The 26478-nt window shown below is 44.8% G+C and overlaps 2 protein-coding genes across 3 annotated transcripts; one reads left to right on the top strand and one right to left on the bottom strand.

Moving 5' to 3' along the window:
- SNX8 (sorting nexin 8) lies at positions 1–21740 on the top strand. 2 transcript variants are annotated; one of them, XM_057369846.1, is made up of 13 exons: positions 1–35; positions 1026–1101; positions 7859–8049; positions 8498–8615; positions 10922–11043; positions 11405–11485; positions 12493–12653; positions 13065–13197; positions 14295–14363; positions 15086–15235; positions 15543–15692; positions 16425–16584; positions 21676–21740. In XM_057369846.1, exons 2-12 carry the CDS (start codon positions 1068–1070, stop codon positions 16536–16538), a joined length of 1323 nt encoding a protein of 440 aa, XP_057225829.1. In that variant the 5' UTR covers positions 1–35; positions 1026–1067; the 3' UTR covers positions 16539–16584; positions 21676–21740. The 2 variants fall into 2 exon arrangements, with proteins under 2 accessions (XP_057225829.1, XP_057225828.1); XM_057369845.1 differs by lacking the exon at positions 21676–21740 and having other exon boundaries at positions 16425–20056.
- Positions 21326–26472, bottom strand: NUDT1 (nudix hydrolase 1). The gene is made up of 4 exons (XM_057369848.1): positions 26383–26472; positions 25119–25275; positions 22028–22173; positions 21326–21824 (listed from the first exon to the last, which is right to left on the bottom strand). The coding sequence occupies exons 2-4, from the start codon at positions 25268–25270 to the stop codon at positions 21652–21654; spliced, it is 471 nt and encodes a 156-aa protein (XP_057225831.1). The 5' UTR covers positions 25271–25275; positions 26383–26472; the 3' UTR covers positions 21326–21651.
- Between the last annotated feature and the right edge of the window lie 6 nt (positions 26473–26478).

Consider the following 26478-nt stretch of genomic DNA (forward strand, 5'->3'; position numbering starts at 1 on the left):
GCCCGCGGGCACGGCGGGCGCGGGCACGGCCGCAGGTACGGGGGGATGCGGGTGGCGGGGCCGTGCCGGCCGCCCCTCGGTGCGCTGCCGGCCCGCAGAGCGGACGGGGCTCCGCGCTCCCCGCCAAAACCTGCGGGGAAGCGCCGCCGCCTCCTCCTCTCTCCCCCCGGGRCAGCGGGACCCCGCCAGCCCCGGCCCGCCCGGTGSCTGCTCACGGCCCGGTGCCGTTCGGGGGCGGCGGGGATCCCTCCCGGTGCCAAGGTGGGCTCTGCCCCGCGGGAGGAAAGGAAAGAGCGGCAGCGCTGGCGGCTCCCTGGGTTACCTACCCGGTGGGGCGGCGGAAGGTCGCCCCGGTGGCTGTCCCGGTGGCCGCAGGCGGTCAGCTCCTCGCAGCGCTCCTGCGGGGCTGGACGCGGGCACGGGGCGCGGTCCAGAACTTCTCCCGTGGGGAGTCACGGGGCCGAGCGCTCCCTGYGTGCTGGACAGGCTTTATTTCGTGCCTGCTCCCCGCCTGCCGAGCTGGACTCGGGCACGTTGGAGCCGGGCGGGTTCCGCAGCGGGTCAGTGAGCAGCGGCACTGTCCCTGTGCCTCCGCTCCTCCTGACCCGAGCCMGCGGGGACAGCACCAGCTCCAAACTGGAGTTTCAGGAGCGTGCAGCTGGCTCTGGGATGAAGRAGCTTGCAGCCAAATACTGCCAGCGCTCGTTGCGAAATGAGGGATGGAGGGAGCTCCTGGGTGAATTGAGGGAATAACGTGTTAGACTCCGTAACAGTCAAACTGAAGGAAACTTTTCGAGGTTCTTTGAAGTTTTCTTTGAAGTGGCTAAAGTTTTATACCTGCTCTGTGAACAGTAATTTTTTTGCTCTGTTTGGAAAGAAAGATGAGTAGGTAAGAGTAATGCAGGGGAAAATGGTTTGGTTGGATTATATTCAGGAGCCAATGTGAGAGTGCTCATATTAGGCCTGYGATGCTCCTGATGCAGATAATGCTTATAAATAAATTATTTTGGMATATTTCTGTCCAGGACTGATGTAACATATTGAACAGCAGCCTTTGTGGAAAAAAAATGTCCTACTGTACCAAAGAGAGAGCTTGGTCAGGTATGTCTGTTATGGATTTACCGTCTGCTTCAGGAGCCTTATTGAGATAAAACAGTTGTCCCCAAGTAGAGTATTCTTGAACTGATTAACTTCGGGTGATGGTGCTTCTGTACCTTTCTGATCTACTCAGCCTTCTTGAGGAAACTTGTTTTTTTTTGGCAAAGATTCTGTGATCAATGCTGAGAGGCAGTGCCTAATGATTTTAGCTGAATAATGCTGTGAATGCAGCAATGTTTTTATTTCTAGCATCATGATGCACACTCAGAGATGTTTGAAATTTTACACCCATGTATAACTTTTTTTGGAGATCAGCAGCTTGTCAATGGGTGTTTTGGGAAGATTGAAATATCCAGAGTCCTGGCAGGTATCACTGATGCCCCGCTATGAGAGCACATGCAAATGTCTTTTTGATGTAGCAGAGTTGGAAGTACTTTAATGCAATCAAAGAGAAAAAAAAGTATAATGTCCAGTATACTTAAGTAAATTTTGCAGAGTTGCTTTTATTGACTTTTTTTTATTTTCTTTTTTTTTGCTTTTACTTCCACGTGAATCTGTTCTGCAATGATTGCAGGAAGCTAATCCAGGTGTATTGGCTGGGTGGGGACTCAGGTGTCTCTTTTTGTGCTAATGGAAATCTTTACCTGTGTGTGTGCAGCCCATGGGAACTTACAGACAGTAAAATTTGCACAGGACCACTGATTTCTCCGCAGTCTTCAGATTTTATGGGTTGGTGCAGGTTGGTGGAGAAAAATTTACCAGTTCCAGACAYGTATAACTGGTACAAAAGCAGGGGAGCTTTAATGATTGCTTTTCAACAGGATTTGGGATGTGAATGAGCTTGTTCTAACTGTGAAATGTGTGAAAAGACCATTGGGAGGCTGTAGTGTCTGCTGTGTAATCAGGAGGGTGAGAAACAAGTAAGGAAGATGAGAAATAAAACAAAGATAAAAGTATTTTTTTTCACGGGATGTTCTTGACCTCTATAAGGACAGCTGGTTGTGGAAACTTGCCAGTGTTGTAGTCAGGCTAAAATGCCCCTGTGAAAGTTTCTCGGAGCAGTTGTTTGGGTTGTTGCTTGCTGGGTTATGTTGTTGTGTGAATTTTTACACTTTGTGAAACAGTACAGTTTAGCAGTCATCCACTGCGAGCTGGGACCCTTCCCTAGTGAGAATTTGACTTTTTGTCTCTGTAATCTTTGGGCACATTCCTCGATGGATTTTTCTCTGCTAATCCTGTTATTTCTTCAAAGCAGCTGCATCTCACTTTATTGTGTTTGCTACAGCTGGGGTCTGTGGCTCAGGGCTGACTTGTGAATGGAATGTGTCCCAGCCTTGGGAAATCAGATTAATCAGTTGATGATCTAACAGCACACTTAAAAGAACAGGACGGGAGGCTTAAGGTTAGKTCTTTACACACAGTAACTCTGTGTGACATTTGAGGAGATAGGTTGGTGYTGGAGTTTTTTTTCTGCTGGAGTATGGGATTGTGGTAGTTGGAGAAGCAGTTGGAGGCCCACAGCTGCAAAGGACTGCAGAAATTCAGGTGCTTTTTAAATAGGACTAAATCGTCTATTTTTGAGTTGTGCCATAACTTCTCTGTTTCATCTTTAAGAGCACCAAGTGCTGAATAGCTGAAACTTAGTTGGAACAATCCCAAACAACCAACCACCAAAAAAAAAACCCCAAAACCCGAACTACCCCCAACACCTCGAAAACAAAGGGAAATATTAAAATTTAACCAACCAAAAAAAACCCAGAAAACCCAGTGCAGGGTGCATACTTGACATYTGCACTGTGAAAGCTGTGGTGGTGGTGTTTTGGCTTTTTTAAAGGAGAAAAACAAAATGTTGGATGGAGCCTGTTTTCCAGGGTCTAATTTTATGATGTTGTGTGTGCTATTTTATCTCATTTTGTTTTGGCATTGGATAGCTTGTATTTACAAGGGAGCTGTGGGGAAGGAGAAGGAAGGAGGCTATTAATTAGAGTGAAGCTAAATATGATAACTTTTCTCGTGCCCAGTAAGAAATACAGACCTGCTTTCCATGTTGAGCACAGAGCTTTTCAGCACTTAGCTTTGTTAGATTGATTCTTCTGTTTTTCTCCTTTCCAAATAAGAATTGCATGGTTTGAAATTCTTCAAAACAACCCAAACAAGTTGTGTGTGGTTATTTAAAAAAATGTAATTCTTTTAATAGGAACAAAGTTTTGTTTGCTTTTTTTTTTGGTAGGACTTCKGTTTTTTTTTTTTTTTTTTTAAGGCATTTCAAATTATGTAATATTTTTTAAAAAAGAAGACTAAGAAGGGAATCTGTTTGAATTTGTAGTTGAATTCTGCACCAGCTTTCAGGGAGGCTGATGTGGACACTGGAATCTGGAATTATGGAGGAATGTGTTTGACACAATAAGGGGRAAAGGCATTTCCATAATTCCTGAGGCTTCTCATGAGAAGACAGAAAGGAAAGGGAAATGCTGATGAATGATATTTACATTGCTGCTTTAGTGTTCCTGGYTCATTTTTCCCAAGGAGAAATTTGAGGTATCTGTGTACAGAACCGGTCAGTTTTTGTACTCCCTTGAATTTCCTGTGGGTTGGATCCCCTTTGCTCTGCTCAGCTGTGGCCTGTGATGATGGAGGAGAAATCTTGGTTGTTTTTCCTGAAGGTTTTGCTTCCTTACAGGCTCCTTTCTCCTTCTAGAAAATATRCTACTAATATAACAGGTAATTCAGTGGCACCATCTGCTTAAGCATGTCTAATACATTTATCTGATTACTACCTTGTGTAATAAAGAGTTGGTAGTATCARCCATCTGTGAAATGGAGATAAGGCCTCCAAATTTGATTGACAGAGCTTAAATAGGAAAGRGAGATCAATGTTGTGATTTACCACCTGTGCTTCCAGCCCTGGCATTGCTCTTCTCTACTGTTTGTGCTTACTCACCTGTAAAACCTCTGAGCAGCTATTCAGGTACTTGGAACTCAGCTCTGGCTTTCAGAAATACACGATTTTAGACATTTAAATGGATAAAAATGGTAACTCCATAAAATGCTGATTTCTGCCCAGTTGTATCCATGGAGTAATGAGCATTGAGCACTAACTAAAGTGTGAAACACATGGCATGAAGTAAAGAAATTTTCTACTGCAGTTGTTCTCTGGGTGAGTTTCTCAACTCCCTTCAGTCCAAAGGCTACCTGACTTGTTACCAAAAAAAACCAAAAACAACCCAAGTATTATGCAGTGTTTTCATAGCTGTTTTCTTTTATGACCAAACAAAAGTTAGGCCATGCTTTGAATGCTTCTTCAAACTTCTTGTCATCTTGTTGTCTTCTTTGCATATGTATGTTTACATGTATTATTTTTAACTTTTATATCAGCTTGTTTTCAATTGTAGCAGGCTATATATATATATATGTATGTTTACATGTATTATTTTTAACTTTTATATCAGCTTGTTTTCAATTGTAGCAGGCCACGTCCTGATGTGTTATTGGCACCAGATTGAGAAACTGCTGTAGCAAAAGCCGAGCTTGCAGGAAAAAGCTGATTTTTATTTTGTCTGCTTCCCAGTGTTCCAGGGGACCATTCCATACCTCCTTTCTGTATCCACTTGCTGCTGTCTCTATATAAACTTTACTAGATAATGATCTGCTGAAACCAAAGGGAATGTTTTCAAAATTAGCTGTTCTCCAGCAGAGAGTGCGTGATGGGAAGCGTTAAGTGTTCTGTTACAATACATGTAAATCCTTTTACTGGCTGAACACAGGGGCTCATACCAATGAGTTCCCACTATTATCCACCATTCCTGGCCAGGRCTCTTGAGGCTGTTCCCAAATAGGCTCTTTAGTAAGTGGAATGAAAAATGGGCTGAAGAATGGCTCCAGTATATATTGCTCTATAGKGTTAGTGTTAATGCCATGATCAGCRATTCCTAAAGCAGGTTAACAGCTGTTCCAAAGCAGTTTTATTGTGTTCCCAGACCAGTGGTTGTGGGTGTAGATTTACTCTGAGTAACTGTCTTGTTGATACCTGACACGCTGAGGTTATTAATTAAACAGTAATTATTCAAACTTATTTGCATGGTTGTCTGGTTTGTGTGGTTTCACACATTTAGACAAGGTTGAGATGTAAAGAGGCTGCAGAGAATTTCAGGGAGAGCTGAGAGTGTGAGCTGCTGATAAAGAGAAGACATTTCCTGTAGGTGAGTTTTAGAAAGCAAATTTAGAGAATAACTTGATGAAAATTGGGGAAGAATTACCAAGAAAAGAGCAGCATGGCTGAACTGTCAAAGGACTGTGGAGTCTTGCCTGGGGGGCCTCACTCTGTAGATTTTTGCTGGATAATGGGGTTCWGATCTGTAATGAACCTGAGAGTCCTCAGCATCAGTTTGGCTGATTATGCTGCAGGTTCAGGGACTTAGAGATGAAACCCTGAGGGTTTYGTGGTTCACCCATTTTCTCCTGTTGCCCATCTCTTACCGCTGGGGTTTCAGCAGTTTACTAGACAATGCTGAGCCCCAGTTCAGGGAGCAGTTTGTGCTGTGAAAGCCCTGCTTTGTTGGTTGTCCAGCAGAAAGATGGGAAGTGTGGACAGTGAATCAACAGGCAGGAAGAGATGATGTGTTAGTACAGATTGGCACTGCTTGGGGAAGTGGTTGGGGTGTATTTTGAGTAACCCCATTTGGGGGGGGGGGGCTCTCTGCATTGTGGGCCAGTGGCTGAGCATCTCTGAAGGCTCTGGAATTCTGTGTAGAGATGTGTGTGTGCATTGGGGGAGTAACATTTGCTATGTCTTGTTGTGTTTACACATTGGTCAGAGTAACAATTGCTGTGTCTTGTTGCATTTCATTCATCTGGAATTCTGCGTAGGGGTGTGTGTGGATTGGGGGAGTAACATTTGCTGTGTCTTGTTGTGTGTGTGGATTGGGGGAGTAATATTTTCTGTGTCTTGTTGTATTTTATTAATGTATCTTGAGCAGCTGAACCCAAGAATTACCAGGGTGGACAACTCTGCAGCTCTGGATATCTCTGGTGCTCTGCAGGTTTTATCACTTTATCCAGCAGTGTCCCATGTCAACACTGAATTAGTTTGCATTATTTTAYTGCAAACTTCTGGCAGGTAGCTGGAAAATTTTAGGAGCTGCTCCATAGGTGGGGTTAGCAGGTGATATATTAGTGTGTTAAAGCAGAGGTGTTAAGACTTGCTTCTCTGAGTCACAGGAATCTGAAGCCTGATGAGGCTTGTGGGATAAGGTCATTTGTCCTGGATTTGGTTTRGTTTTGTTAAGCCATTTTATGGAACAAACAGCAAAGTGTCTGTTACAAAGCCATGATTCTGAGGAATTACCTGTTTTCCCCATTTATCAGGGCCTAGAGCACGTGAAKGAGCAGGTGGGAAATCCTTATCAGGAGGAGGTCAGGGCTTTCCAGTTAAGGATGTGACTTCTTATCTTGCCTGGGTTAATCTGTTACGAAGTTAACAACTTTTGAACGATGTATCAAAGCCGAAAGAAATGCTTCCTGCTTCTATAGTGTTATTGTCTGTGTGCTCAGAATTGAGATATATTTGAGAACTTGTGCACAATGGCAAGGAAGGGAGAATGGAAGGGAGAATGAATCCCACCTGGCTTCTCTAGGTGCCTTTCATCAGTGGATTTGGCTTGTTTTGTATAAGAGCTTGTTCACAGAATGCCTCTTACAGGGAGGAAGCAGCACACCTGCTCCAGGTGGGAGAGCAGAGCTCAGGTGTGGGGTGAATAGATTCCAGGGTTGTACCYTCATTTTTCACACCATTTCTTGTGTGTGGCATGGGYAGAAAAKAAAGGATGGCTTTGAAAAACAATGYAAGCTTAGCTTACGGTTACAGKAGTTGTGGTTATAAAGTCAGGTTGAGATAAAGGGCTGCAGTCAGGCACTTGATAAGAGAACACTCTGAGTCATCAGCTTTGCCCCTTCTTTGATGTTGTTTGTTCTCTGGGGTCACATTTTTAAGACCCATCTTCTTTCATTCTGCATGTATCTGAGAATCAGTTAAAACTGCCCAAAGCTGCCCAGTTATAGGCAAATTCATTGTCAGGAGATGTTTGTTTTCTAGCTACAAGCAGTGGAATAGAATAGGAAAATTTGAAAGATTTTGCCACAGCTTGCTGTGATTGAGGAATTGTCAGGTTGGTAGCCCTTCTTAGGAACCTTTTCCCTCCTCTTTGGAACTTAATTATGTTGACATAGTAAATGATTGTAATATATTCTCACTGTAGCACACTGTCATAGAGTTTGATAAAATTATGTCAACTGAGGTTGACGTGCAGAATCAATGGATTACATTTCTGCAGCGTGGTAAAATGACACATTTTTCTTTCCTTCCATGAGTTGTTCTAGGCAGGATCCAAAAGTGCTGAGCAAGGGTTTAGTTSGTTTTGGCAGATCCTGCTGTGGTGGGAGCTGGACAGACAGGAAATGCAGGCCTCTGAGCTGATTCACAGAACAAATTTGGCCTGTGATTCTTTTGCTTAGCAGAGATGTCTCTCTGACTCGATATAATTGGGGCTGCTGCTGGGTGTTGTGAGCAGGGAGGTACCGGTGATGTGAACGTGTGTGAAGCAGCAAAACCTCCCAAGGGAGTGGCCTGGCTGAGCTTCTGGTTGTGTTGCACCACTCCGGGAGCACCAAGCAAAGGAACAGAATATTTTAAGGCTGCATCTTTTACTATATCTTATCAGGTCTATTGTTTTTTTTGTTTTTTTTTTTTCTTTTTGTCTTCTAGATTTGGCAAAGCCTCCAGTAAATGAACCAAGGGAAGCGGAACAGTTTCTAATGCAGACGCCCCAGGGAAATCCACTGCTGCTTTCCCACACCCTCCAAGAGCTATTGAGCAAGGACAGTGTGCAGGTGGAGCTCATACCTGAGAAGAAGGGCCTTTTTCTGAAACATGTGGAATATGAGGTTTCCAGCAAGGTAATATGAACAAGTTTTGGGTTTGGTAAGAATCCATCCTCTTAAGAATATCTGTGTCCTCTTAAAAATATTTATGCAGCTCCTGCTGGCAAAATCTTGAGTGATTTTTCTGTGCTGGGTGATGCTGGTTTTGAGCAGATCAGTTGTGTGGGCTGAGATTTAACACAGTTTTTCTGGGGCWTCCTGACCTGAGCCTCTGCAGCGTGGAACATCTAAATGAGGTGTGGAGGATGGTCTGCAGGTTCACTGGCTTGAAACCTGAGCTCTGTAAAAAAGCAGGTGTATGACAGTGAAAACTGAATGTAGCAAATTGGTGTAGGTGGCTGGGTATTTCAAACTGAGCTATTGAAGAAATTGGCCAAAAAAAAAAAAAAAAGATGGAAATGCTGCTGTCGAAGCTGGGTATTGAATTCTCYTCTTAATTCTCCTCTTCCTTCCTTGACTGCAGCGATTCAAGTGCTCCGTGTACAGACGCTACAATGACTTTGTGGTGTTCCATGAGATGCTGCTGCASAAGTTCCCCTATCGCATGGTGCCAGCTCTGCCACCAAAGAGGATGCTGGGAGGTAAACCTGCCTCTTGATTTTTGGCTGGAGAGGTTTTGTTTTATGGTGCAAGCATGATCAGTGTGATACTGTTGAAAATAAATGTTTAAAAGGTTGAAAGGCTTCGCTACTGCTTGGCTCAGGTAAAGCTTTGAGGTTATAATACGTAATTTGGAGGTGAGAATTATTGCTGTCATAGAAATTCCTATAGGTAAGATACTAATGTAAAATTTCAGTGGAATTTCTTCTTGTGGAATTTTGGAATTTAATGATTTTCCTTAAGTTTTTTTTTAATATAATTCTACACAAGAGCAGGGCAGAGTTGCASGTATTGCTTCTTAGAAAAACAGGTTGTGAAGATCATTGTTTAGTCCTGGACTTGACAACATTAGTTTAACAGTTRGATTCAGTGATCTTAAAATGATTCTATGACATGTTTAGCATAACCAGAAACTAAAAACTGAGGCTGGAATCAGTGTYAGTTCATTCAAGAATACTTGAGCTGTTAGACTAGAAACCAAGAAGTGTCCCAAGACAGAAAGCATGTCAAAGCTCCTTCAGGAACATTTTCCATTAATCTCAAATATTGACACTGATTTTAAGCGTTTATTATTTCAAATGTTGCATAACTGTCTTGATTAATACTTTATCTGTGAAAGAACAAGCTTTTCCATGTCTTCTCTCCTGCCCATGGTGCTAAACTCGCTGTGTTTCAATTAATAATTGATTTCAATTGAGGATTCCATGCATTGCTCCAGTAAAGCAGAACTGGTAAACAGTGAGCAGAGCAGGGTGTGTAGTGATCTGGAGCAAAGCAAAATCACACCACTGAAAAGCTTCATTGGTCATATATAGTTATGATGGAATGTGAGCTGTGAAGACATTTTTTGGGGTTGTGTGTTGAATTTAACCTGATTCASTGTTCTCAGCCAGAATTTCCACTTCATGCAACAMCTGTGAGCAGAGAGACCTTCTGTGATTAATCTCAGAGGAGAGAGGATGTCTGAAAGGAGCTTCCAGTATCTGTCATTTGTCAGGGACTGTTATTTCCTTGCCCTGCTGGTGGTTGATATTTCCCTGCACTCACCAGTGCATTTCTTCCCACACATATCATAAGTTTAGTTAAAAAAATGATAGGATTAGTTACCAAGCTGTGCTAGAAGCACAGTTGTAATGCAGTGCAGAGCTGTGATAAGGCACAGAATGCTGATTGCCTTTAGTTCAGTGGCTGCATGGAGAAGAGCTGTGGGAGTGGGCTTGATGGAAACTGCAGTTAGGAAAAAGGGAAGGGAATGGGTGGTTCTTGTTTCAGAGTAATGAATGGACTGACAGATGGTATTGCAGGATTTGATGGATTAGTATAAATGTGTGACTCTTGGAGCTTCCAGAGCCAGATGGACAAAGCTCTGTGCTTTGTCCTCACTGTGCTCCTGTGCAGAGTTCCACAGGTCCTGATGGGCTCTGCTCCCCTCCATCTTCAGATGAAGGTGCAGACTTTTGGGGGATGGCAGCCAACTGAGGCACATCCTGTGGGCAGTGTGTCCATGACTTCAGAAATGTCCATGTAGCTTGAGTGTGAGCAAAGCAAAATCATGATCTGCAACCCCAATGGCAGAAAAATGAATTGGTGGGTGGTGCTGTACTGAGGATCACCTGTGACAGTCCTGACATCCAGCAAAACTGAGGGAAAGGAGTAATAACCCTTCATGATAAAAGTGTTGTCATGGATAAGAGCATTGCTTTAATTTCTTTGTGCTTCTCTCTTTTTCTTCAATCTTTGGTTTTATTTTTCATCGTTCCTGAAGAACTCCAGGAACTTAGATTTACTGCCTTACTGCAGTTATTGCTGGATTGGTATTTCTCCTGTTTTAGCAAAAGGAGTGGAATTTTTTTAGTTTGACAAGTAAAGACTTTGGATGAATGTACTGCAGGTTGCTGTGCAGGTCTTCCAAAATACTTTCTGACATGTATGAAGAGCTGGATGCTGATCCCAGGAGTCCCAAACAGTCTGGGATCCCCTCTGTGGAGTTGATTCAGATGAAGAAGAATCTCTGTAGGCCTGTAGTTTGTAAATKGAGGTTTCAGACCTTAGGCTTTCAGGCCTCCCTGACCCTCCCTGTGGAAATAACCACATGCAGATACATATGCTGGATTTTGGTAATGCTTGATGGAATATTTATTCAGGTTGTCAGCCTAAAAGATCTGTTTTTGGGAGCTGACAGACTCTAGGTGAACATCCTTCAGTTTTGGTGGCAGTACTTTCTTTTTYCTTTCTGAGCAGCTCTAAATGTGAGGTGCAAACTGAAATTCCACATTTCTTCCTGCAGCCGACCGAGAGTTCATAGAATCGAGGAGGAGAGCGCTGAAGCGTTTTATAAACCTGGTGGCTCGACATCCCCCTTTCTCAGAAGATGTGCTCTTGAAACTCTTCCTGTCCTTCAGTGGCTCAGTGAGTATTTGTTAGCAATAGTCCTGAGCTTGCATGTTGTGCTGTAACTGCATCCCTGGGCACAGCGTTTGGAATTGCTGTTAACCTACATGGGTTTGCTCCCTGGGATGAAGAGAATTTTCTCTCAGTAGGTGTTTCCTCAWGGAAAGCAGAATGTAATTTCATTCAATGCCCAGAGTGTGGTATTTTGAAAATTAGAACTGTTCTTATGGGAGTAGAGATTATGCTTTTCCTTAAATTAAACCTCACCTGGGTGAAGCTGTATCTGCTGAGTTGTGCCTTTCTGCTGTGATACATCTGTGTGAGCTGCCTGCGTGTTGCATAGTTCTTTCATGCTCATTTGATTCTRTATTTTCTCTAGGATGTACAGAATAAGCTAAGGGAGTTGGTCCAGGGAGTAGGAGATGAATTTGTGACTTGCAGATTAGCTACCCAGGCCAAGGTATGTATATGAATTTCTTCCAACATGTTATTCTGCTTTAAATGGCTTTTTTTTTTCAGGTGCATCAGTTAGGGCATTTGTGGAGTGATGGAGACCTTRGGTAGGAGACAGTTGTTTCCAGAGTTTGAGGGCCTTGTAATTTTATTGTAAAGATCAAATAAACTTTTGACTCTTAAGGRTCTGGTATTTCTAGCTAAATTCCAGCTTGTGAATATGATAAAGATTAAACAGACAATCCTGCTCAGAACATGTTTCTCTGTAATTACTTGTACTTGCATAACAAACAAACGCACAAATTGCACAATTTAAAAGTTAATATCCAGATTGATGCATTTCCCTTGTGCTCATGCCCTCATTCTGACTGTTGTCCTCTCCCTGTGGGAGAGCAATTTGGACTGTTGTGGAAAAGTTGGTTATAAGTTCTCCATATATCTCTTTATCCCAGTGATTAGTGCTATGACAACTTTTAAATACACATCCACTGTGTTCCTTGAGCWATTTCAAAGCAAGTTGTTGTTCAGGTTCCTGCAATGCTTGCTGAAGGTTTTGCAACTGGAGCTTAATTCAGGGTTTTACCAGTGATAAACTGGTTAAAAAGAGCTCAGCTTTCAATTCAGTTGCCTTTACCTGAGTTACCAGCAGGATCAGATCAGATTTTTGAGCCTGAAACCCCACAAAAACCCTATTTTAACTGCGCAGCAGAATTGCAGATTTTGCCAACTCTGTCTGTACTGGGTATTTGAAATATCTTTCTGCCTCTGAAAATTAGGGCTGTTTGTGTGACTTGTTTAATACAATTTATTATATTATATTTATTATCATATCTGTGAATGAACAAGATTTTCAGTATCTTTTCTGACACTGACTTGGACACCTAAAGTGGGAAGTTGATCTCTGCAGGGTTCTTAGGGCGTGAGGGAGGGAGCACAATAGGGAAGCCTTTCCCKCTCTGCAGGCTGTGGTGTACCTCTGATTTATCCACCAGTAACCCCTCTGTACTCCTTCAGGACTTCCTCCCAGCTGACATTCAGGCCCAGTTTGCTGCCAGCAGGGAGCTGATCAGAAATATTTATAACAGCTTTTATAAGCTCCGGGACCGCGCRGAGAGGATCGCTTCCCGAGCCATCGATAACGCCTCCGACCTCCTCATTTTTGGGAAGGAGCTCAGGTAGGTTGGCAGGAGCAAGGTTTGCTAGTGTGAACGTTTATATTGTTGGTTTAGAACTCAAAACTGGTGCAAAGTTTGACCTGCAAATGGTCTGGTAAGAATGGGTATTTCAGTGCGTGCTGTATTGARGCATAATCAATCTTTCCTTCTATAAAAGAAGGAAATGGATGCTTTCCACTAAGTCTGCATTCCCCAGARTGTGAGGGAAGCAAACAGAAATACTTTCCCATTCAGATACCAGTGTTTTTATGTCTCCCCACAGTGTATCCACAGTTAACTTCTGATGGCACAGTAGTAGCTCAGCACTGTGAGCTGTTTAGACAGATCTGCAGCTCTGAACTGCTCTTTGCAAAAAATTTTATCTGCTGAGTGGAATTTGTCTCCTAGATGTGACCATTGCTTATCTTCCAGTGCTTTGGGCTCAGACACTACCCCACTTCCTTCCTGGGCTGCTTTGAACAACAACACGTGGGGGACTCTGAAACAAGCCTTGAAGGGTCTGTCTGTTGAATTTGCACTTCTGGCAGATAAGGCTGTGCAGCAAGTGAGTTCTTTACTTTGTTCTTTTTTTTTTTCCTTTTTTGTTATTTTTTGTAACATGAGTGAGGTACATTTCTGCCCGAAATTTCATCTTGAATTATGAGCTCTGTGGACATAAGCACTTCAAGAGTTAAGAGGGAGATTGCAGTCCAAACTCACATCCTCGACTACCASCCTGCTTGTTCAAGCTTGTGTGAAATACCTGGACTGTGTTTAAATGAGGAAAAAATGTAACAGGCAAGGGAAAGGAGGGAAAAACCTGCTTTCTTTCTTAATTTTAAATGGTTACTGCACACATTAAGTTCACTGCTATGATGAGCTGTCCAAAAGTGCTGTGTTCCATCTTATTAGTCTGCTACAGAGAACCCAGAATAACTTAACTTCTGAATCAAATTTTCACATTCATGTACTTAAACATTACATGAGAATYACTGAGACAGAAGCACCACATTTCTGTCTAAGTGTACAGTGTGGTAATGACTGCCAGAATAATGTGAGAACACGACAGTCTGGGAAGGAAAAGCAATAGTTTTGTCTTCAGTGCTCTTCATCTCATTGTGCTAAAACACTCAGTGTGCTTTTGTAGATCAGTCGGGCCAGGTCTTTTCCTCCAGTTTATGCTCCAGAGAGCTCCACTGATACAGGAAGAAAAGAGTATTTTGTAAAATAAAAAAAAGCCACTAGTGAAATTTGTCTTGGTGTCTCATCTCTGCCTCCTGATGCATGAGCTATTGTGGGGAACATGCAGGTATTCAGAGTTTTAATGGATTAGTTATCTTGTAGGAAGGGAAGATGAAAGATGGGAGGAATCTGCAAGAGCAAGGAATTCCAGGCAGAGTGCTCTGAAAGGACTGACACGCAGGCCTGTGAAACCAACTCCTCTTGTGCTAATGATCAGTCAGCTGGAAAAGCTGTTCCTGCCTCAGTCAGGTCTTTGTTCTGCACACTGAAGGCTAAACACTCCAGTGCCATCTGAGAGATTTYTGATGCAGTTGTGTAAGCTCCAATGTGCCCTGAGAGTGCAGAGGGAGCCCACGTGGTGGGGGTTGAAGGGCTGTGATGCCAAGCTTACGTAAAATGTACTTTTTCCTTGTTTTCTAGGGTAAACAGGAAGAGAATGATGTGGTGGAGAAGCTGAACCTTTTCCTGGATTTACTCCAGTCCTATAAAGTGAGCTCTGCTGTTCTTCTGCCAGCAAGAAAGTTGTTTAGAGCAAGCTTGTGCTCTTTAGAGGGTGTAACGCCAACTGGGTGGAAAACTGTCTGTGAGGCCAGTTCAGAGGCAAACTGGGCATCTGGCAGAGGGAGGGGAGTGGCTGCTGGCCATAAGGAGCTCTGTAGCCTTACTGATCAGCTTGTCTGGTGATGAGAACTTGCCAAAGAGCAAACCCTGCAAGGAATTAAAAAATATGACTGGCTGAACTTGTATGGATAAGCTAACTTTTTGGTTTTAGATTTGGCTGCTTTTGAGTCAGAGCAGTGAACTAGATTGTTACTGGTTTGCTCATGGAGCCCTAAGTTCAGGATTTTGTTAACAYTAATCCTTTGGTCAACTGTGTGTGGCAGCCTCTCCTGACATTCCCAGGCTGGGACTGAAAYTGAAGAACATTATTGCGCCAGCGATTTAATTAATTGTCAGCACTTAGTACTGAGAAGGTCAGAAAAGATAAGAGGCCTTATAAGATCCAAAATATTGGCAGAAGTGATGCTCCAGGTTGCCTCTTAAGCTGACTGCTCTGGGTTCGAGCAGTTTGGTTATTTAAATTCTCAGCTGCTGGCAATTTTTGACCCTCTTGAAAGCAAAAATGCCGTAAAGTGACCACGTGTGTGTTCCTGCTGTACTTGGCTGCGTGTTTGCTCACTGTGTACCTGCTGTTTTCTTTTCCCCTGAAGGATCTGTGTGAAAGGCACGAGAAGGGGGTGTTGCACAAGCACCAGCGAGCGTTGCACAAGTACAGCATGATGAAGAAGCAGATGATGAGTGCCACCGTGCAGAACAAAGAGCCAGAATCGGTGGAGCAGCTGGAATCTCGCATTGTGGAGGTAGGGCAGGCACCTGGCAGAGCAGAGGGTGGCTCTGGGATCTCTAGTGGGGCTGCTCTGAAGCTCAGCCACATTTGCAGAAAGTTTTTGGACTGAAAGTGGAGCCTGTGCTTTGGGGAATTTGGGCTACCTGCTGTGCCACGTGGAAAATGTGTTTGTTTTCCTCAATGCTTGTCACTGGTTCTGTGGCAGGATCAAATAAGTCCAGGAACTGCCCTTTTTAGGTTTTGGGTGTGTGTTGAATTGCTGGTATGGTAAGAAATGCTGTTTTCACCTGGTKTAAGTGCTTGGCACCCTCTTCTTTCAGCAAGAGAACGCGATCATAACCATGGAGCTGCGGAATTACTTCTCCCTGTATTGCCTGCATCAGGAGACACAGCTCATCCACATCTACCTGCCTCTCACATCTCACATTTTGGGGGCCTTTGTCAACTCCCAGATTCAGGGTCACAAAGAGGTGAGTTCTGGACTGTATCCTTTYCCCCCAAACATGAAGGAGAATTTCAATGGATTTGTTTTCACCCATTGGCTTTCATCTTCTAATAGTCAGTCCAACTGGGCTTTTTCATAACTCAGGAGTTACCTGAGGTCTTTTTAGTTTGGGGTGAGGATCAGGATTGGCCTCTAACCCCTCTAAAACACTGTCTTCTTGCAGCAAGTTGCTATTTTTTCCTTCTTTACTTCTCTCCCCTGTAGCTGGCTCTGCCTTAGGGGTAGTCGGAGAAGACCCAACCATGAAGTAGCTATTCTGTAATGAATGATGYGTGTTTGCTAGATTAATCTCGTTTTTTGTTATGCTATACAGAGTTTGTGTGACAAGAAAATTTCCTGGGTTTTGCTCTAAAACTTAGAAGCTCCCTTTTAAACTCTAGATATGGCCTTTAGTATTCACCATATACAGATTTTCTTGCATTGGTTCTAGTAGAAAAGTCGCTCCTCCTCCAGCTCCCTTCCATCCCTTCAGTGAAGGAATTTGATGAAGGGAAATCTCCCTTCCATACATGCTTAGGAAAATTTTCAGGGAGCTGCACATAGCTAAAAGGAACAATCTGGCTCCAATGAACTTCCTAAAAACACTTCAGCAAATCTGTGTTGTGTTTCTGGGTACCAGAGCTTGCTGCTGCAATTCCGTGTGGTGAGATTGGTACCTGCCACGTTGTCACATCTGCCTTCTCTCCTCCATTCACAGATGAGTAAGGTTTGGAATGAGTTGAAGCCGAAGTTGAGCTGCCTTTTCGTGGGATCTAGCAGTATGCCAASCCCACCACTGTCACCTCCAGAGGGAAACTTCTTTTCCAATTAATGTTCCGGGCATCCCGCATGGAGCAAGAAGGGCAATCAACGAAGGGGTGGGACCTCTACCTCCAATGAATCCTCCAAACAGCTATTTTTTTTTTTTTTTTTTTAATATTGCTGCTTTGAGCTGCTCTCTGATTTAGACAGACTGGATGTGGGGCAGAACATACAGATACAGAGACAATTTGTTAATTTTGCAATGCCCTGGGGCAGAGCTGATGTTCMTTATCCTGCAGACACTCCCCATGGGGTTGGGATGTGGTCTGGCACAGCGAGTGCTGCAATTGCTGAGGTCTCTGCATCTTGTACTAACAGTCCTCCASTTGTGTTTGTCTGCAGCTGTGCTGACACATCTCTCCACATCTCTGAAGTGCTGAGATGAGCAGGATAGCTGAAGCACTTGCTTGTAGTGGAGATAAAATGCCTTTTATGCCTTGGAGGGCCTGTGTTAGGGACGCGTGTGCATAAGGAAAGCTGAAAGCCATCCCCTATCCCATTGTAGGTGTCTGGATTTGATTTCTTACTGCTAGACTTTAGCACAAAATKAATGAAGTGGTTGGATTTTGTAAGCCAGAGGGCAGGGGTCTGTGCTGCTGTGTGACAGGGATTTTCCTGGTGGATGGACTGTTTCCCTTCATGGTTGCAGGGCAGCCTGGGGACTTGCTCATATTTTTCAGTTTGGGGCCAAAGACAGCTGGGTTCAGGAACTCAGAGGAGTTTCCCTGGCGTAAATGAGGAAGTAATCTTCTAAAACACTCCTTAATTGTAAACCACTCTACTACAGGAGCAGAACAGCCACAAGGTAGCTTGTTTATGTCTCCTGGAGGTTCTGACCTCCATCTGGTGAGTAGCTGTTAAGGTCTGTTGGAGAGCTGCTGACCCGAAGGCTGGTGTTTTCTTTGGTGTAAGATCAGAAGTATCCTGTTACACCAGCAGGCTGGAACACAATGCTGATACAGTTCATTAGCAAAAAATCAGTATTTATCAGGATGTTACTGTAATTAGTTTTCCTGGCTGTGGGTAGCATTGTAGTGTGTTTGTGAAGGAGAGCAGATAATTAAGTGAAAGTTCTCATCTCTAAAAACACCACAGCCCTTGGTAATGGGGTTTTCAGAACCGTTTGTGGTTGTGATAAAGGGACTTAACATTCTCCACTTTGTGTCTCCAGTGACTTTCCCTGGAGAGTCAAAAAGGGAGAACGTGCATGTCGTGTTACCTCAGGGGAAATGGTGCACATCCTCCAGAGAAATTGATAATCAAACTGCAAACGTCTGCAGCAAAACTCTGTGTGAACAAGACTACCCGAACCTGACTTCTCTGGGGCCAAAATAGCTTCCAAAGGGGAATTTGTGACTTGGTTTCTTAGAATTTTCTTWGAGTTGGTAAAAAGGAAGCAAATTAACAAGGATGAGTGCTTGCTGTCAAACTGGAACCATTACAGTATTTTCCCACTGGGGAATTTCCCCATTATCAGGAAATGTATTTAAATCCTCCAATCACAAAAGCTTTTTTTTTTTTTTTTGAGGGGTTTTTTTTTGTTATTGTTTCTTTTTTGTTTTTGATTTAGAAAATTCAGTGCAACATGAAAATCTTCCTAGCCCAGGCTGAAATTCTGGGTTAGTTTCTTCAGCTAGGAGCAAGATAAGTTATTTGCCTGGTTTCAGGAGACTGAATARCCATTACTCACACTCCTCAAAATGGGGTAGATACACTGCTATGGGTGAATTCCTTGAGTSCTGGGCCTTAAGCAGAGTGTAGCCAACCTTGCACAGAATGCATTAAGAGCTTTTTCCAACAATTCAGATGTTAACTCACTTTCCTCCTGCACATGGGCCTTGTCCAGTGAGACAGATGAACTGCAAATGGCTGTGGCAGATTTGATTCTCTCCTGCAGAAGAAATTCTGCTCACAAGCTGGAACTAACTGGCAGGGAAGGGAAATGTTTCTACAGTCCAGTTACAAAGARAATATCATCTCAAGCGTGGCACACAGGTTTTTCTGCTTGACCTTGTTTTGATTAGGAAGATGGTTTGTGGTTCAAGTGTGGAAAGTGTGTTACCAGACTTTTACATGCTCTTCACCCCTGGCATTATCAGCAGCTGCTGGCTGGTTATGGCTGGCTTAGTCTCAGACCCATCCTCCCTCATTTGTTTACCTGATGTGGTGGATAGTGAAAATGAGAAATACTGTATGTTTTGGGGCAAGAGCTGATAATTTATGATGGGTCTCATATGKAATTTGTTTGACTGGGCAGTGTTTTGTGGGAGCAGTTGCAAAGGAGTAGCCTGAATGGAATTTTGTGCTTCTCACTTTCAGAAAAAAATGACAATTTTTGAACTTGATTTAAAATCAAAAAGCAACCCCTCAAAAAGCAAACATCAAAATGACATTAGGGCTTTAGACTAACTCCTCTTTCCTGTTYTTCAAAGCATGAATTGTACAGTCCCAAGTGCACAGACTAACGATGATAGACACACACCACAGAACCTATCAAGAAACTGAAATTATGTTGTTTTGAGAAAATACCCATTCCTCCCCTGTTAGCCCTTTGTCTTTGAAGATAGTCTTGGGTGGGTTTTTCTTGTTTTGGTTTTACTCTGTTTTCCAGGTATTGAAGAACTGAGGCCCAGTATTCTCAAAGCTGATCCAGCTGCTGGCAYCTTCAGAGTTTATTTCATACTGGACTGTCAAGCTTCTGTCTCATTCCTAAACACATGCAGACACTATTTCATACAACCCTTAGTTTGCAAACCTTTCTTCTGGGAGACTGGTCAGTGTGCAAATAGCACTGTTTGTTTACCTCAATGTGTGAGGGATTTCATTGCTGCCGTTACGTTCAGTTTATGGATCTGTCAGACTTGGAGGGCAGCATCAAGCACAGCCTCCTTCCTCCAGAGGGAAGCAATAGGGACTCCAAGGATCCATCAAGCTGATTTCAGTTGTCTGTCTGCCCTAGTTAGTGTGGGGAAAACAGCTGTAGTTACCTCCATGCTCTTGCCTTCTGCAGTAAACACTAACCAAGCCAGACTAAGTGAGGAGTGTGTGCTGCCTATCTGAGATCTGATGCTCCTGTAAGATGCAGTGCCAAAGTGTTAATGTGCTTTTTGTGAATGGAAGCTTTCGTGTGTGTGCTTGAGGTCAGGGGACTTTGATGTGTTCAAAGGAGSGATGGTGGAAAAGCCTTCAGCGTCTGTCAGATCAGTCCTGGAGGTACCAGGGTGGTGAACACCTGAGGCCCTGAAAGRCTGCCTGGAAACTTCTCTGAAAAGGGCTCTTATGTTTTTGTCACTCCTGAGGGCTTCTCCACTTCCAGCTGTGAAGTGGGAATATGCAGGTTTTTTGTCGGTATCATGTGTTGAAAGGCTCCAAACTCTATTTACAATACCTTAAATCTTTGATCCTTCTTTCCCTCTCCTGCCATCTTCCTGGCAAGTTGCTCCTCCTAAGCTGTAACATGTTCAATGGTGCCTTGCTGCATTCCAGTGCTTTTAACTCTCCTCTGACCATGCAAGGGTGTCATTCCTACTGTTTCTAACAGGCTAATTTACACTCATCAGTTTGTGCTGTTTACTAAAAAACAAAGATCACCAGCCAGGGACAGAACTTATTTAAGCAATGTCAGTCTCACAGCAGCAGAARCAGTAGCATCCCAGCTCTTTGACATGACCTAGAAGTCAGGGCAGGGGAAAGCATCTTCCTGGAAGGACTCACCTGTCTGCAGAGAGGGGATAACAAAGAGAAGTGACAGCCTGAGCCATGCTTGCTCTTTTCCTACCCAACCTCCTGGAGGAGCAAAGTAATGCAGTGTGATTGTCATGTGCTGTGTCTCACCCTGCARTTTAGTTTCCACCAGGAAATAAACCGAGGTATTTAACAGGTATTGGCTGCCAGTCATTCCCTTTGCCACCAGGCAGTAAGGTCCTACACCCAGTAAAAGCTGCCTGTCCTTTTGTGATTATCCTCTCTCCTATTTGCCCTGAGTCATTCTATGTTRGAGCAGCCAGGAACTCTCACTGCCAGGTCAGAAGCAGAGGTGGGTGTCAAAATCTCWGTAAATAACTCAAATGTGCAGCACAAAAGGAAAAGTAAAGTTTTAARGTGTTAATTCATCTTTCTAAATCTGAGCTGTGGCTTGCAGAGCAGATGAAGAAGGGCATTTTGAGTGGTATAAAACTGCTGGAGGGAGACAGGAAGCAAACATTGATCAGAGGATGTGAATTTTGCCTGCCTGGAATATCCTGTATCTTTGCTTTGCTCAAATAGCCTTATGTATGAAGCACTTTATCCAAATGCAGGAATTAAAGAACTATTACTACAGCTGGTAGACTGGAAATGTTTACAAATCCTACGTTACATTCCAAGATTCTATCTGTATGTGTTATATGTCTGTAAAAGTGTTTAAAAAAAAACAAACGTGTGTAAGAAGTTACATATGTGATGTGTTATTTCTGGCATGGTTGGATTGAACTTCTGCTGCCCACCATGCTGGGTTGGGCTGACATCACCTGCTCCTGCCCCAGGCAAAGCTTGCAACCCCAGGGGATGGCACTTTGCAACAGGGACTTGCTGSAWKTTGATTTTGTTCAGTGTGTTTTTAYCTGAAATGCTCAAACAGTTCAACTTCACAGCAGGAGCTGCAACAGTGAAAGCTGGGCTGACACAGGACTGTACATCTACCTCTGCTTTCTGTTTTCTTGAATCCCATAACCTCACGCYGCCTTCAGCTGAAGAACCCTGAAGGAATCTCTTGTTGGAACTTTTCAAGAGGCTTTTCACAGCATCATTAAAACAGAACAACACATGCTTTTACTAAAAAAAACATTTTAATTTAAAAAAAAATCCACTCATGAGGGAAAAGCTTAAGCTATTGAAAAGGGTTAACACTTAATTTTTTAATGGTTGTGATCACATAACCACTACAGCCTACCACAGCCAGGGACTTCACAGCATGGAAAATCTCGTTGCTATGATTTCTGCTTTWAGAAACCCCCTTATTTTTCTTACTTCCCAGTGATCTGGACCATAAGTCTCCTTTACTGGAAAGATGAGCAAGGAGATCATACTCAGGGTGCTGTAGCCCAATGTGGGCAGTAGCACGTGGGCTGAACGCTTCTGCTTTCTTAAACTTCCTCCACTTCTTTCAGGCTGTGCTCCAGGATGGTGTCTTGTCCCTGGAACTTAAAATAGCCACGAAACAACTTTCTCTGAAGCACCAGAGGAAACCAATAGCTGTCATCTGGCCACATGTGATGGAATGGCACCTCGTCCAGCTGAAACCACTGGGGCCGCATTTCTGGTGGGAGAAAACAAAAGAACTTTGCATGGGACTTTCTCATGGATTTTTGCTGCCTACACTGTGAATATTGGTCAGCAAGCAGCTTCCCTCTGCAGCCCAGCTGCCTCCTGGGAGGCATTTTAGCATGAATAGTTCTCCATTTCATAAGAGTTGTCTCAGAAGAGCATGCACATCATTTCTTCCCTCCACCAGCCACCTACCCTCACTTTCTGTTGGCTCTCCRTGAAAGTGATCTGCCCGGAAAATGTGCACATCCATGAGTTCAGAGTTGCCCACAAACTCAAATGTGATCTGACCCATCTTCTGCAAGGTGTCCACAGTCAGTCCACTCTCCTCCAGGAGCTCCCTGCCAAAGAAAATGACTTCTTTACATGAAAGTGAGCATTGGGAGGAGAAGAATGCAGTCATTAGCTTTATTCACACATCCAAAACCCTTCCAGTGAACCAAAGGTGAAAGCTGCCCCTGTACAACAGAGCAGGGTTCTGACTTGCACCAAACTATGAGTCTCCCTACACCACAGTGGAGCCAGGATGGAATCGTGTGTTATTTCTGGCTCCTGAACCTGGTAGGAAAACAGTCTATAATGGAAGGGGAAGATCCAGGAAAATAGATAATTTATTATAATTTACAGTCCTTAGTCCTTGTAACATGCTGACCTTTCCTGAGGTGRGTGAGAACTGGGTATATGAAGTCATGTGACTGTACCTGGGTGTGGCTTCAGAACTCCAAGATAAACTTCACACAGGCAAAAGGCTTTGCCAACTTTAAGCTAAAGCTTTTGGAATTGTGGGGAAGCCAATAATGAACACCAGAAGGAGCACCTATAGACAATCATCTACTTCTGAGGCAAACTGAAGCTTATTTAAATTACACATTCCATAACACCACTTGCACACAAAACATTGAGAATCCCAATTCCCATTCAAATGCAGCGTAAAAAACACAAAGCAATTGTGTAAACTTTGCCTTTCTGCTCCTTGGGAAGCACACTGAGCATAATGAGAGGCCAGAAGGCAAGACTTCTAAGAGCACTTGGAGAGCTGTGCCAGCTCTTTTCCACGCACCACCATGCACAGCTACTTGAAGCACATTCAATTATTTCCTCTCTTTATGCTCTGCGCTCAGGGTTTTTTTATTTCATCTCCCTTGAACAGAAGCAGCAGAGCTGAAAGTTAGTCATGGTTTTTCTAATGTACAAAAATAAGGAATACTCTGAAACTGTATCTTTAGTTAAAGTTAATAATTAATGTAGTTGCCTATTTGGCAGTAACAACWATTTTAAAATGTAATGGAAATGACTTTAAGGCTCCAGCTTTCCTTGGCATTGATTTCATGGATCCCATCTTTTAAAATTATACTTCAGCTTAATGTCTCGGCTAATTTTAGTTTATCTTCTGAGAAGCTATCTATGTCTAAAATAGAGGCAGTTTTCCAGCAATGACTCTAAAAGCCTCCTTTTACAGGCACTGATAATTGAACAACAAAGCACAACACTGCTACAGTTCTCCAGGCAATTTATCTGTCAGCTGCTTGGCTCTGTCTGTAGCAAGTGGAAACATTACAGGTGGCAAACTAGAAATAACTCATTCACTAAATGCTCCCCTTACAAGATGTGCCAATGAGGAGCTGCCCAGGTGCCCGTGGGAATATGCTGTACCCAGCAGAGGATGGAAATCTTACTGRTACTGGGAACTTTTGTTCATGTTTTGGTTTAATATTTAACTTTCTGTTCTGAGAGAGCACTTCACACCTGGTGCCTCTGGCAATCCAGCTGAGACAGAGCAACGTGGAACCACAGCCTGACACCTCAACTCCCAGTGCAGTGAGATGGTGCCAGGGAAGTTTGATTTGGACTCTGTGAAGCTTCCTGCAGGAGAGCTGTGCCCTGGGTGCTGGGGAAGGAAGCKGGTCAGTGTGTCCAGCTGGTCCTGGCTCTGGGTACAGCTTCCTGCCCAGCTGACCTCAGCAGGAGCTGGTTGKGTCATTCTGGAGTAAACTGCAGGTGAAGGGATGGGGACAGTCCCCAGCAGCAGGTGCTGGCAGAGCTGTAGCACATTGCTTTGGGATTGATGAAAATGGTGGCACTTGACATCTTGTGTGAACAGAAGATCTGGTGTCAAACTCARGGCCAGCACCAAGGAAATCCAGTGCTACATTCAACCATTAGATTTACTCCACAGTCAGTGGCAGTGTAAGCTTAGCAAATGTTAAGAGACAAAACTTACATCTCTCCCTCCACTCAGAGATGGTAAATGACACAAAAAGCCACGATAAAGTGTCAGGTACATTGAGGCCACGTGGTGCTGGGAGCACATCTGCACAGAGACCCTTCTGTCCCTGGGACCAGCTCACCACAGAACCCCGGGCGGTTGTGCTGGCACAGCTGAGGAGGCTGTTGAGGGCAGAAACTGTTGGGTACCACCTGAGCACTCCAACACTCATCTTCCTGCAGGTGCAAAGGCAGTTTTGGGCATATATCAGAAACTGAGGGGATGGCAAAGTGCGCCTTTGTATTAGCAACACTCATGTAAAGAACAAGGTACCCAATTTTTAGAGGAGTTTAGCAATTCAGCTGTGATATGCTACTTCATTTTAATGGCCAGAAAGATGAAAGAATTACAAGAAATCAGTACTAAAGGTTTCAAAAATTACYGTGCCTTTTTACTGATGAAATTCAATTTCCTATCTCAGCATTAGCACTTAAAATGTCAGCATGCAATCAAATAMTAAATTTCTACAGTGCTTTTCATAAGAGACCCCTAAGAATTTCTGCTATTTTGTCATTACATTTCATGCAGTACTAAARATGCTACTGAAAGGTGGCATCTGTTCAACAGCTTCAAAATTTAAACAATAAACAGTCTGGCTTATTGTTTAAATTAAATTAGCTGTGGTTCTGCTATGCAGCTAAAATTAAACCCTGCATCTCTCTGAACAGTGCAAGAACCTTCATCCACCACTCACAGACTCAATCTCAGTTTGGATCAGGGTCCAGGAGATGGGAGGGAGGACACTTGGCAAGTTCCAGCTGCTCACAGATTGGATGACAGTTCAAAGATTTGCAGATGACAGAGAAGGGGGAGCAATCCTGTTTCTTTATAGAGTCTCCCATCACCTTTGGAGCAGGTAACTCTCTGTTCAGAGATGGCTCAAGGCTGCTCTGGTGGGTACCACAAGGATGTCACTGATCAGATAAGCCACGGTACCTCCCCCTGCAGCACACCGTCGACTGTCCAATACCTCCACCCGTGTCCCCGTACCTGTCCCCGGGCTGCTGGCCCCATCCTCACCTGCGGGCAGCCTCCTCGATGCTCTCCCCCGGCTGCACCTTGCCCCCAAAGCCGTTCCACAGCCCGGCGCCGAACCCGCGCTTCTTCATGCCCAGGAGGACGCGGGACGGCTGCACCACCAGCACCAGGGTGAAGAGTCTGGATGTGTACATGGCTCCTGGGCGAGGGACGAGCAGGACACGCTCAGAGGGGACCCGGGGGTGCAGACAGCCCTCACCCCATAAATACCCAGCACCCTTCCCAATGCCTGCTCCCTAAGCCCTTGGTCCTCCAGTACCAACACCCCCTTCCCTAACGCTCCCACTACCCCTTGCTTTCCTGCTCCTACAGCACCCTTCCCCAAAGCTTTGCTTACCCCTACCCAAATCCTTGTTACTCCAAAACCCTCTCCCCGAATCCTGATCACCCTCAACACCTTCTCCCAGAATSCCTGACTCCCAGCACCGCTTCCCCAAATCTTTGATCCCTTCCCCAAATCCTTGTCCGCCCAGAATATCCTCTCCGAATCCTTGAGCGGCCGAAACCGCTCCCCAAAGCTCTGATACCCTCTCCCCAAATCCTTGCTCCTCCAAAACTCTCTTCCTGAATCTCTCATCACCCTCATTACCCGCTCTGCGAATCCTTAAATCCCAACGCCCCTTCCCCAAATATCTGACCCCCCTGTCCACCCAGAATCTCCTCCCCGAATCTCTGAGCCCGCGAAACCTCTCCCCAAAGCTCTGATCCTTTCACCCCAAATTTTGGAGTTTTTTCCTCCAAAACTCCCTCCCTGAATCCTCGATCACCATCATTACTCCCCTTCCTGAATCCTTGACTCCCAGCGCCCCTTCCCCAAATATCTGACCCCCATCCCAAATCCTGACCCCCCCTGCACCGCCATCCGTGTCCCGCGCACCTCGGCCCCGCACCCTCAGCCCGCCCGGTGTCACCCTCAGCTCGTACCGGTATCACCCTCAGCCCGCCCGGTGCCACCCTCAGCCCGTCCCGGTGCCACCCTCAGCCCGCCCGGTGCCACCCTCAGCCCGCCCGGTGCCACCCTCAGCCCGTCCCGGTGCCACCCTCAGCCCGTCCCGGTGTCACCCTCAGCCCGCCCGGTGCCACCCTCAGCCCGTCCCGGTGCCACCCTCAGCCCGCCCGGTGCCACCCTCAGCCCGCCCGGTGCCACCCTCAGCCCGTCCCGGTGCCACCCTCAGCCCGCCCGGTGCCACCCTCAGCCCGCCCGGTGCCACCCTCAGCCCGTCCCGGTGCCACCCTCAGCCCGTACCGGTGTCACCCGTGTCACCGTCAGCCCGCCCGATGTCCCGTTGTCACCCTCAGCCCGCTCGGCGCTTCCCGCGCGGCCGCCGTGAGGGGAGGCGGG

The sequence above is a fragment of the Malurus melanocephalus genome, unplaced genomic scaffold (assembly GCF_030028575.1).
Source record: "Malurus melanocephalus ecotype Western Australia unplaced genomic scaffold, MMel_1.1 scaffold_115, whole genome shotgun sequence".
Lineage (NCBI taxonomy): Eukaryota > Metazoa > Chordata > Aves > Passeriformes > Maluridae > Malurus > Malurus melanocephalus.